General features: G+C 41.5%; 1 protein-coding gene across 3 annotated transcripts in view; it reads right to left on the bottom strand.

Annotated features, from left to right (window-relative positions):
* The window catches only part of Dnajc13 (DnaJ heat shock protein family (Hsp40) member C13), a 92,435-nt gene that overhangs the window by 15,049 nt on the left and 64,509 nt on the right, over positions 1–12,877 (bottom strand). For all 3 annotated transcript variants that reach the window (XR_011368531.1, XM_070005420.1, XM_070005419.1), the window contains exons 34-45: positions 12,351–12,466; positions 10,993–11,071; positions 8,968–9,103; positions 8,571–8,755; positions 7,834–7,908; positions 6,968–7,087; positions 6,184–6,363; positions 4,820–4,987; positions 2,840–2,953; positions 1,320–1,436; positions 852–1,029; positions 301–392 (exon numbers count right to left, since the gene is read on the bottom strand). Coding sequence is in view for 2 of the 3 variants with exons in the window: in XM_070005420.1 (XP_069861521.1) it covers positions 301–392; positions 852–1,029; positions 1,320–1,436; positions 2,840–2,953; positions 4,820–4,987; positions 6,184–6,363; positions 6,968–7,087; positions 7,834–7,908; positions 8,571–8,755; positions 8,968–9,103; positions 10,993–11,071; positions 12,351–12,466 (1,560 nt within the window). In the remaining variant the exon portion in view is untranslated. The remainder of the gene's footprint in view (positions 1–300; positions 393–851; positions 1,030–1,319; positions 1,437–2,839; positions 2,954–4,819; positions 4,988–6,183; positions 6,364–6,967; positions 7,088–7,833; positions 7,909–8,570; positions 8,756–8,967; positions 9,104–10,992; positions 11,072–12,350; positions 12,467–12,877) is intronic.

Here is a 12,877-nt window from a genome sequence, read left to right as displayed (position 1 = left end):
GAGGGGACCAGGGAAATCCTGTCTTCCTTCCTTGAGGACCTGTGGCTCTTGACACTTCTCAAAGAAGCCTATACGTGTGGCATCATGCAAAACAATCTGAGCACTGATGCGTGACAGACAGTGACCATAAGCAGATGCACCGCCAGCGAAAGGTGCCAGGTTAGCTCATCAGAGTTAACTCAACTTTTAAAGTTCTATGATTTAACAGGCAAAATGGAAAAAAAAAAAAAAGATGCACACTCTCACATGGGGAGGAGTAAGCAGGAGGGAACACGGCATGCTTCAGTACTGGACACTCACCTCTAATGCCAGCTGCTGCACGTGACCAGCCCCATGGACTCGGAGAAGGGAGAATATCAACTTAAAGTGCCCAATGCATTCGCTTTCAGACCCTAGAGAGCAAGAATAAATGGTTAGTTTGTAATGTCTCGGAGATATCCTAAATTACAAAATTGAACCAATATACTTGGGCTGTGAGGCCCCAAAGTTCAAACTCCAGTATTGAGAGAGAAAAAAAAAAAGAGAAAGAAAGTGGTAAGCACTGCTGCTGTTGATCATGTCTCTGATATCCTCTTCTAAACATTCATTACACAGTGTGAGTGGAGGAGCTTAGGCAGCAGTGTAACTTTAAAGGCAAAGAAAGGGTTGGGAATGTGGCTTCGAGGTAGTGTTTGTCTAGCATGCAGGAAGCCCTGGGTTTGAGTCCTCAGTACCACAGAAACAGAAAAGGCCAGAAGTGGTCCCATGGCTCATGTGGTAGAATGCTGGCCTTGAGCAAAAAGAAGCTCAGGGACAGTGCCTAGGCTTTTCTACTTCATGGGGGGTTGCCGCCCTTGGGTTTGATAACACACCTGGATTGTACTTGATCACATTTCTGAGTGCCTCCAAAGCCATCTCCACTCTCGGCAGGCGGTCTCCGTGCTGCTCTGACTCCACCTTCGCAGCATGTGTGATGGCCATGAACGTGTGCAGGTACTGGGCCTGAGAGCCAATGTAATCCAACAGACTTGCGGCAAATGCTTTAGGCACCTAAGTCAAGCAGATGGACATTTAAGAAGCACACATATCCTCTTTAGTAATCTATAATGAAGCCTTCCCAGCAAAAGAGAAAAACTTCAAGCTACGCCAAGTGAATATGCATGATTAAATCGTATTATGAACACTCTAATGGGTGCAGGGGAGAGAGAACAGACCAGCCGTTTCTTTGCCAAACTCTATAAACAGCATTGTATCTCAAAATATAGAGGGAGTATGAATATAATAGTAGCTTCCGGTAACAAAGGGTCAAAGACATCAGATAAATAAAACAGAGAGCGTACCTCTAGTTGGAAAGTAGGGGTTTCATTGTACACCCTAACAAAAATCTCCCCCACAATAAGTTCTTTGGCATGATCACTGTAGACAAATTCTGACCCGTAAGTCTTGTCACAATCACCCTGTTAAAAAAAAAAAAAAAAAGTAAACAGACTGTTAAAAATATGATTAGGAACCACTGATGTCTAGTTTATAAGCCTATGCCAATTAGGTTTAGTAATGTAACAGGAAAAATGCAGTATCATGCATATATCACAGTACTCAAGACAATGTTAGCATTTATACTCTAGAAGGCAGGGTATTACTGTTGTAATATTATACTCTTAAACTTTAAGTAAAACTATTGTAACTCATTTTTAAAGCTCACAGAAGTGGGTCAGGAATTAGAACTAGAGCAACTCTAACACTGGGCTTTTCTAGCTCCACGGTCAGCCTGCTGGTCTAGCAGGCTTCAGGAGGACAGAGCTGAGAAACACATTGGGACTGTTTCTTGTTGTTGTTGTTGTTGTTGTTGTTAATGCAATGAATCTAAGGGTTTGTAAATAGTCTCTGGACAAAAAAAGAAGATGATATCTTGAAAAATCAAGACCATTCTTTCTGCTAAAGAAAGAACAGGAGAAAACAGTTTACAGGAAGGTTTAGGTTGAAATCACAAGGTATTTAGGTGGTATTAAAATAACATGTAACAGCAGATGATAAATTGTGAAGTCTAAACAAAAAGGCCGCCTCATGAAGTCTACTCTCACAGGTGAGAACTGCTCCCCTTAGCTCTGCAGTCCTCAAAATGTGTCTACCTCCAGAGTCACTCTCATGGAAATCAGATGAAACAAATTCTCAACAATTCAGCATGGGACAGTTATAACTGCTCTAATAAGTTCCAAAGCGCCAAACACGATTTTCTTTAAGTCATCAGTATTTACCCATCTAATAGATGGGCTATCCAGGCTTTCTCCCCTTCCCTCCTTATAAATTCACAATTATGTCTTTCTTTGTTTACACCCTGCCCACCAGAAGGTGGCAGGACAGGAGAAGATTTCCATTCTGGGGCTGGAAAGCAAGTGTGACTTACTATAGAAGCTCAAGTAAAGAACTAAAATAAAGCCAGGCGCTGGTGGCTCACGCCTGTAATCCTAGCTACTCAGGAGGCTGTGATCTGAAGATCACGGTTCAAAGCCAGCCCAGGCAGGAAAGTCTGTGAGACTCTTATCTCTAATAAACCACTAGAAAACCAGAAGTGGCGCTGTGGCTCAGGCAGTAGAGCGCTTGCCTTGAGCTGAAGAGCACAGGGACAGCACCCAAGCCCAGAGTTCAAGCCCCACAACTGACAAAAAAACAAAAAACAAAAAAAAAAACCCTCTGGGCATAAAACTGATTAAAATAAGAAAGCTGTGGCAACAAGACAGAAATCCTGTTGGCTTGATTAGGAAATATTGATAGAGTGCATTTCTGCTTCATCAACACAAGCTGTACTTTCGGGTGACCCATCAGAATAAATTACTCAATAATTTGTCAAATGTGAACATACTTTCTTGATCATGCTTTCTTGTTGTGATTCAAGAAACTCCAGCAGTTCTGCTCTTGTGGAATTGTTCCATATCAAATAGGGGTTGTCTGTGTTGCTGTTCAGCATCTTCAAAATCTAGGAGACAGAATATTACTGTTGTCGCCTTCGGGGACACAGTGAGCCAGGCTTCCCTGTGCATTCAGTGCACAGCACACACTGTAACGGTGCCTCTCAGGCACGATGGACTGTATTAAGGACCTCAATTGTTCTCACAGGGGTGCTGACATCCATTCTGCACCTGCAGAAACCACATCACTTGCCACAGGTCTCATAACTCAGAAAAAGCAAAACTGGCATTCCAATTTGAGTCCGATTTCAACCATCTTGATTCTGTTCTGTCATGGAGAAAACTCAAATGTTCCAAGTACTTAAGAAACACTGTAAATATCCTGCCACAGTGTTTTTATTACACACATATAGCTGAAAACAAAATCTAAGTCTCTGCGAGGCATACCTCCTGACACACACACACACACAAGTTAATGTGAGATTTACAGAGGAAATTCGGTTCCCACTTTCATGGTCACAGGCCAGAGTTCTAGGGGCAGAGATGATGCCCTCCTTCCTTTGGCTGTCCTCAAAGACAGTCTAACACTATGACAGGTGCTTCAATGTCTGAGGAAAAATCTTCCCATGTTCCATAGAGATTTTCAGTTACATTGGGGAGGAAAGCAGAGACAGTACATTGCTACAAAGCCATCTGACCTTGTATCCAAGAGGTTAATGACCAGCAGAGCAAAATAACTTAAAAACTACAAGGTTAGGAAAAATACAACTTGAAGACCTAGTAGTTTAAAAAAATAAATGGCTTATTAAGTTCAGGCAGAACTTGTACAAGATTTGATTTTAAATGACTCAAAACTTTTCAGGAGCTATTTGCTAACTTGCAGGTATTTCAAGAGGGAATGTTCTCAGTCAGCAAAAGTGGTGAGCACAAAGTCCAAGCAGACCAGAGCTAGATTCCTGACTCTAGACCTCTCCTCAGGCTACTGGAAAACCTGGTCTGCACAAGAACACAGACTCAGGTACAGGATTAAAAAAGCAAATAGGTGGCTAAAGTTCTCAAGATCCTGTAAATCTGGAAACCTGAGGCATTTTCCCTTATAAAAGTAAGAGGTGATCATGAGAGGGAAACACGAGAAAGCAGTCTATTATTCTGCCTTTCAAAGGTAACTAAGGCTAACATTTGGTACAGTCCCCTGGGCCCACTCTAATTTCCTTAGTGGGTACATAGTGTCCCGTTTGTAGATTATATAATTTTTAGTGCTATAGTCAAACTGGTTGTTGTCAATGATTCTCATAAAAGAGGACAAAAAGGCTGAAAGATCTGCTAAGGCCATATTTATTTTTTAGAAGACATCTCTGCGTGCATGTGTGTGTGTTTACTTTCAACATTTCAACTTGAACTGGGATAATCTACAGCCTTTAAGAAGAGTGTAGAGGGGCTGGCAAGTTGGCTCAGTGGTAGAGCGCTTGCCTTGCATGCCTGAGGCTCTGGGTTCGATTCCTCAGCACCACATAAGCAAAAGGAAAAAAGCCAGAAGTGGTGCTGTGGCTCAAGTGGTGGAGCACTAGCCCTGAGCTGAAGAGCTGAGGGACAGCGCCCAGGCCCAGAGTTCAGGCCCCACGACCGGACCCAAAAAAAAAAAAAAAAGAAGAGTGTAGATAGACACAGACTTGGTCCACTGCCTTCTGGTACTCTCCCCACTGTGAAACACCATTCCAAGCTCATTCTCCTTGTTCTGTGTCTTGGGACTCAAGGGTGGTAAGAATTATGGGAGGCTCCACCCCCGAGAAACAGGAAGTGCGTTTACAGGGACTAGACTTGAAGAGCTGTCATCACTACCATCTATGCAGAAGAAACAGAATTTCGTGGCTAAGACTTCCAAAGGATCACACAGTGGTGGTCATCAAAAACCAGGCTAATTCTGCAGTACGTACCTCGGTGGCACTGACCACAGCGAGCTTTCTAGCAATGTAGGGTGTCAGCATGCCAGCTAAACTTTTCCTTACAGTTGGGTTTTCTGGGGTTGCTTGGTCTTCAGGCAAGTACCCTCCAAGGCGACTGAGAGCGTGTACACTCAGTTTTGCAAGACTGTTGGCCACTTCCTGTTATTAAAAAAGAATCAGGACATTAGAGATGTATCTTATATAGGTAACAATAAATCAATGGAAGCAAAACTGTATGAAAAGAGTTGTAAGACGAAAGAAAGAAAGAAAGAAAGAAAGAAAGAAAGAAAGAAAGAAAGAAAGAAAGAAAGAAAGAAAGAAAGAAAAAAAGAAAGAAAGAAAGAAAGAAAGAAAGAAAGAAAGAAAGAAATAGGGCACAGGAGTCCCAACACCAGTATTGGCTTATACATTAGAAGTTTATTTCAGGCTGAGAATGTGGTTCAGTGGTAAGAGTGCTCGTGTAGCATGAGTGAAGCCCTGGGTTCGATTCCACAGTACCACATACACAGAAAAAGTCACAAGTGGCACTGTGGGCTCAGGTGGTAGAGTGCTAGCCTTGAGCACAAAGCAGCTCAGGGACAGCACCTAGGCTCCCTTAGTTCAAGCCCTAGGACTGGCAAGAAGTAGGGATGAGGGAGAAGGAGGGGGAGGAGAGAGGGGGAGGAAAGAGAGGGAGGGAGTAAGAGAAGGGAGAGGGGAAGGAGAGGAGGAGGAGGAGAAGATATTTATAGGAAAGATCACCAGAATATAGGGAGTCATACCCAGGCCTTATCTTACAGAATCCCTATAGGAGTAAGGAGAGGAAGGTAGACTTTTGTCTGCTAAGGACACATGCTGACAACATGAGCAACAAGTAAAAACTGATCAGAAAGGAGAGAGAAAGCAGAAAACTACTCAAGTTCTTGCTGGAGCTATTTCTAATACTCTGATGCATTCTTTTTCCTATTATACAAACAATCACAACAAATCATAAAGTTGAGTCTGAGACATGAAGAAAATATTACATTATGTCACCACCATATGCTCTTGCAAATTCTTCTCTCTTGAATCTTTCAAGAACAAGTTGTTAAGATACACTGCTTTAGTCAGGCACTTGGGAGGGTAAGGCAGGAAGATGAAGAGTTTGAGACCAGTCTGAGCTATGCAGGGAGTTCAAGACTAACTTTGGCCTCCATGATGAGTCTAAGACCAGCCTGTAAGTCCCAGTTCTGGGACTTAGAGAGAAAGAGAAGCAGTCATCTTGGTAAACAGCTTATTTCCCCCTCAACAGCTCATACTTTGCTTCCCATAAAGCTAGTATCAACCTAATGGGCTTGGGCGCAAATTCACTATCAATGCAGTGAATGACAGGTCACCTGCTGGTTTGTTTCTTCACTCTTCTGAATGCCGCTCTCCTCTAGCGTGTAGTCATAGTTAAACAGATAACCGAGCAGGTGCCACAAAATTCCGGCCTGAAATAGGTGTGTCTGGAGCCAGAAATCCACAGCAAAGGAACTGACACATTCTACTCCGAGGGCAGCCACACGCGGAATACTCTGAAGGAGAATGTAAGAATTACCTTCCAGCGCATAAACAGAAGCTCCTAGGGGAAAATGGCTGTGAGTGCTTGGAAAGTAGCTATCTGATCCTGTAAAAACAGTTACTTCTTACATTTTCAATTCCAAATTAAGTGCCAATTGTGTATTATTTAAGGCGTATCATACCAAGTGAACTTAGGACAAAATTCCAGATCTACGAAGTCTAGCAGGACCGGGAATATGGCCTTCCCTATTTTGTGTCTAAGGTTTTTGATTTTTCTAGAAAGAGTGCTCAGGCACACCATGGTAGTAACAAATCGCCAGGCATCTTAAAGTGACATCCTGCACAATGGCATAGGACTTCACTTTATCTTACCAGAATTTTGATTCTCACTAAATATTTCTAAGGACATCAAGGAGCGAAGGGTGCAGGAGGCATCTCCATCGCCCTAGATGCCTTGAAGATGAATACCTCCACATCCTGTTCTTTCCGACACATCTCCAAATAATTCACTCAGAAACACTTGTGGGTACACAGCTAGTGATAACTTGGGAGGTCTGGCTACGTGACAAGAAAAGCCATTGCTGACTGGACATGGGAAGGACAAACACGAATTTTTACCTTGCCAAAATAGAGCACCCGGCAGAGATCCTTGATGATGCCAGGCATCTCTGTGATCTTCTCTCGGCATTCTTCAAACTGAGCAGCCACGCTATAGCATTTGCTTATGTGTCCACACACCTGTGGCCAGCGCAGAAGACAGGGAGAAAGCAGTCAGGTCACAGATGCATTCGTTACTTAAAACAGTGGAGATCAAATCAGCAGATATTTGAGAGTAATGATGTATATGAAAAATTAAATAGAGCATTTCTATTCTTTTACTAATATTTTCTCAAAACCTCAAATATTAACTCTCTGAACCTTTATACAGGAATTTTCCTGGACTCTTGATTATGGTGCTTTTGTTCAGCTTATTCCCATGAATTCCCTAATTCTTCAAAACAGAGGATAAAACCCACAAGCCAGTACTCAACTATATTCTAAATTTCTCAAACCAACAACAAAAAAAATCACATAAAAATACTTGCTCTACAATTTCAAATATAAATTTTCTATCAACTTTTTTTAATTAAGAAAAAGACATTTATAATAATCAGAGTGGGGAGTAAGACAGGAAAGTTAATTGAGGAAAGGGGAAGAAGCTATGTAAAACCACAAATGACAAAGGTGTGAAACAGAATGACAGATGTCTGACCAAGACATAAGGGTTCTCTCTGCTCTGAGAAGACAGATTCAAAGTGGATGCACAGAGCAGCAGCCTCAGCCCCTCCTGGGTCCCGACCGTAGACCTGCTTGACTAGAAAGTCAGATCAGTTGATGGTGGGGCAGTAAGTCAAGTCTTCATGAATTCCATTTGAGGCTCAAGTCTGCTGTACTTGAATCACTAGCCTAGCATAACCTTTTAGAGTCACAGGGCTGAGTCTCACCTGTACTGACATGTCAGTTGGTTTACTAGAGCGATTCAAGACAGCCACACAGCGACTAAATGCCTCCTGTAACACCTGCAGAGGAAGAAGCGAGCCATTAATTCTCCATCTGGAAGTCTCAAAAAGATATTCTGTACCTAAAATGTTTGCTCAATTAATGTTTGTTATATAAACAAGGAAAAAAAGGATGAAAATTTTGTCCTTTTTAAAATGCATTCCCAATGAGCTTTTTTTTTTTTTGGTTGGTTGGTTGTGGGGCTTGAACTCTGGGCCTGAGTGCTATCTCTCAGCTCTTCAGCTCAATGGGAGCTCTCTACTACTTGAGCCACAGTGCCACTTTCAGTTTTCTGATGGTTAGTTGGAGATAAGAGTCTCATGGGAAATTTTCTGCCCTGGCTGGCTTTGGACCATGATCCTCAGATCTCAGCCTCCTGTGTAGCTAAGATGACAGGTGTGAGCCACTGGCACCCGGCTCCCAATGAGCTTTTTAAACAGCACTAATTTAACCAATTTTGAATTGTCTGACAGTTCAACTGACTGTTCAGTTGTCACTGAATAAAACTCCACCTTCAGGTAGAACAGAGAGATCTGATAATGTGTCTTGTGTTAACAGGTGGAGGAAGAGAGACTGTGCTAACTGCCATGAGGGGTGTGTGTAGGGGGGATTCTCTATTTTCAAGAGACATAGCATATACTTCAAGCAGGTTGAAGCTAAGCCCAAAGGCCGTTCACATCACCTCTATTCCATTCTCTCTCCTGAGCTCTTCGGCATTGAGGGCTGAGCAGTTGACGGTATGGAAAGCCAGTTCTGCGGCCGCAGGCAGCAGCGGTGATTCCTTAGAGAAGAGGAGGTCATCAGAGGTCTCCATGGTGATAGTTCTAATTAGCATGGGGTACCCCGCATATTTGTAAGGCTGTAAGTCTGAAATAAACAGAGGTTAATCTGGAGAAAACAAGAGGCATAACAAACTCATCATGCTTCGAAAAAAACCTCTTTTTCCCTTGTCAAAAAAAGAAATTTCAAGCATCTTCTGTAAAAATGATGCTAAACCTATGAGAGCATGCTACACAAACAGTAGCAGGGTAGAAATTAGCTAGAGGACAAATCAAAAATTTGCAAAACCAAAGATTTACCTTCTTTGTGACGATTGAAGAGGATGCTTTGAGTTTTCAGAATTAAAATGATATTCTCTGGATCTGGTCCATCCACTATTTTTGTTGATTTGGTACATAAAAATTCATATGCTTTATTCACTTTTTCAAACATATCCTGAATGTAACCAGAGACAATTAAGTTTTATTTTGTATGTAACATCTGAAATGACAACTTGTTGAGACCTGGTTGGTTTATAATTTACCAGTAACTACTTAGCTATTACTTTATACTTTTTTTTTTTGGGGGGGGGGGAAGGTGTGTCCGGTCATGGGGCCTGAACTCAGGGCCTGGGCGCTGTCCCTCAGCTCTTCAGCTCAAGACTAGCACTCTACCACTTGAGCCACAGCGCCATTTCTAGTTTTTTTCTTTTTGCTTATGTGGTGCTGAGAAATCGAACCCAGGGCCTCATGCATGCAAGGCAAGTGCTCTACCACTGAGCCACCTTCCCAGCCCCTACTTTATACTTTTGTTTCACATTTTTCCCCACAAAATAACCAGTCAGGGATCGCACAATACTGGTTACTAAAAAAAAAAAACAAAAAAACCCAAAAAAACCTTCAAATAAGATTTTTAAATATATGTTAAATTTATCATATTAAACTCATACACTAAATAGAGTTTCTGAATCAACTGAGAAAAACTAAAGTTAGGAATAGCTACTGTTCATGGAGCACTATGTCAGGTACAGTCTTCATTTTGTTCACAAGGACTCTGCAACTCAGGATACTAAGTAACTTGCTCGGGAACAATGTCAATCAGTAGCCAACATTAATACCTGTTAAATATGGGCTTTCAACTTCTACACTAGCCGTATCATGTTGCATTGATCTACATGTTGATTCTTGTGTTAGTCTGACATAATTTAACTAACTGTAGTTTTACCACATTTTAATATTTGGGAGGGTAAATCTATCAATTTAATAACATTTCAAGCATTCTACCTTGTTACTTTTTTTCAATAAGATGAATACAAATTTCCACAAGGTTCTAAGCAACGGTCAGGCTCCATAGCTCACACTTATAATCCTAACATCCTCAAGATTGTGAGGATAGAACTTATAGGCTAGCCAAAGGCAAAAATCTACAAAACCTCTTCTTAATAAAAATAACAACAACAACAACAAAAACTGGGCAGGGTAGTATGTACCTATGATCCCAACTATACGGGAAGCATAAACAGGAGGATCAAAGTCCAGGCTGGCATGTGCAAAAACGTGAGACCCTATCTTAAAAACAACCAGAGGAAAAAGGGATGGGGGGTGGTTTAAGTGATACACCACCTGCCGAGTAAGTACAAGGCCCCAAATACAAACTCCAGTCCTGACAGACAAAACAAAGAGTAAACAATAAATAAAGCACTCAGGCTTTTGGTAAAACCACGCTACACATACGACGGTGGCATGTTTTCCATGTCAACTCTTATTCAGGGTGCTATAATTCCTACAAAAACCACTAACTTGAAGTTAGTAGAAATTGTTCCATTTCTAGCAACAGATGGTTACTTTTAAATGATTCTTCTGTGACTTCATCTTTTAGGGATTCACACTGAAGAAGGCAGAATCAGGGGCTGACAGCATATGATTTAAAATATGGACTGATGTTTCCGTTTCCCCAGTTAACATGATACAGATGATACTGATGCCGGGGAAACAATCTGCCAGTTCCTTCACGTCATCTGATGGCAGTGGCATCACCTCAGGTGAGTCACGTCCACCCATGAGGACAACTCTCCGTTCTTCTTGTGATTGTCCACTGGAGCTAATTCTCAAGCAGACATGAGGAAGAGGAGAGAATGTGTCTGTCCTTGAGCGACAACTATCAGGACAAACTGAGGGAGGATGACTCACGGAGACAGCATGAGCGCGTGGCTAGACGCGAACTGAACAGACGCTAAGGAGGAGATGTTGAGGCAGGTTGTGGCTCAGAAGGTGGCATCTTTCCTCCTGCTGTTAGAAGGGCAACAGAAGTCACCCCAGGATCCCAATTCCAAGGGCGGTACCTACCCTCCCTTCTGGATTCTTATCGGGGTGGTACTTCTGTGCCAGTCGGAAGTAAGCTTTTCTAATCTTGCTCTCATCGTGCCTGTTAAGTAAGCAAGTTGTGTAAGAAAGCACACACGCAACCATCTACAATGATTAAGGCTCTGAGAGCAGGAATGATAGGTGATCATACATATGACCAAATGTAGCATCAAATTAAACCCAGTAGGGAGTATTTTTTTTTTTTTTTTGTCAGTCGTGGGGCTTGAACTCTGGGCCTGGGCGCTGTCCCTCAGCTCTTCAGCTCAAGGCGAGCGCTCTACCACTTGAGCTACAGCGCCACTTCCGGTTTTCTGGTGGTTTATTGGAGATAGGAGTCTCACGGTCTTTCCTGCCCGGGCTGGCTTTGAACCGCGATCCTCAGATCTCAGCCTCCTGAGTAGCTAGGATTACAGGCGTGAGCCACCAGCGCCCGGCCCAGTAGGGAGTATTTTTTATGTGGTTGTTACAGTTAAAAGATATAAACTAAAAGTTCTCTGGAAAGGTTTGAAAATACAATTTTTTTAAAAAATACGCTTTTTTAAATTGTAAAAATAGTATAGTTACATGAGTAAGATTATAAGTAGATTTCCTATCAAGCATTGTTACCCCCGTCCTTTTGTTTTTCCCCTACCATCCCATAATTTTTTTTTACATTGTCAAAACTGGGTCCAAAAAAAGGCAACTCAAACCCTAAAATATGATATTATATATTAATGTTGCAAAACGAAAGAGCACAAAAATTTTTAGTCTATACTTCAAAACAAAAAAAGCCTTTTAAGCCTTTTTTTTAAAACCATAGATAGGCTACTATAAAATTTCACTGATGGATTACTAAAGTGAACCCACTTTCTTTCTTCTTGTCATTTAATACTCTAGGCAACTGCTAGCTAGCAAGTCAATCTTTTCCTCATGTATAAGATGAGGAGGAAGGAAGAGAATAGAAATGTGAGTGAGTTCAGTATGTCAGGCACTTTGTATACAGAACTTCATTAATACATGCCAATGACTTTATATATCTATATCTATATCTATGTATTTATATATATATATATCTCAGAACAGAAGAGAGTAACTTGTAATAATAAATCAGTAAGACATAAATAAATCTGTAAGACATAAATCATATGACTGTAATGGTGAATTTGCAATAATAAATAAAGCTGTAATACATGAATCACATGAAGAGAGTCCTATTGTTTTTTGTCTTCAATAGACATATGTATCAAAGAAAAGACCAAAAAGAAAAAAGAAAGATGGTGATGGAATGGAATTCTCTCTGATAACAGTGGTTTAGGTAATGTGGGGTATGCGCGATGGCAGTATGAGAACAACTGACTTACGGGCCCTGTCCCGGAGGTAGGTTCAGCACTTCATAGGCATCGTCTACTGACATGGTGGGCGGCTTCTTTTCTACTTCCTTCTTCCAGGCATCCAGGGTATCTTTTAGCAGTTTGACCTTAAGGACAGAGGGTTAAAGCTTAGAACTACTGAAGTTATTCAGAACATAATTTGTGAAATATTTGGCTGCCTTCATCCAAGTCAGCATTTCTAAGCTCACCAAGCCACAGCTTTCTGCAATACAATCAAAAACCATTTATTTTTCTTTCCTTTTTTCTATTATTAGACATAGCAAGACCCAGTTAAAATCAATCAACTAATTAGTAAGGAGCAATCAGTATGAATAAATCATGGCAATTGTTCTTTTAGATAACAATGATAATATATAAGCTCTGTTACTGGCACGGGAAAAAAAAAGTGGGGGGTGGAGGGTGGAGACGGGAGTAGCCAGGCCTATTTGCCTATTTCATTCTAGCTCCTCATAAAAACCCAAGGATCCCATGAAAAGACACAGCACACCCAGCTACAC

The sequence above is a fragment of the Dipodomys merriami genome, unplaced genomic scaffold (assembly GCF_024711535.1).
Source record: "Dipodomys merriami isolate MVZ:Mamm:240054 unplaced genomic scaffold, mDipMer1.0.p SCAF_68, whole genome shotgun sequence".
NCBI lineage: Eukaryota > Metazoa > Chordata > Mammalia > Rodentia > Heteromyidae > Dipodomys > Dipodomys merriami.
Note: the sequence above shows the minus strand (reverse complement) of the source record. Positions and strands in the feature narration are given on the sequence as shown.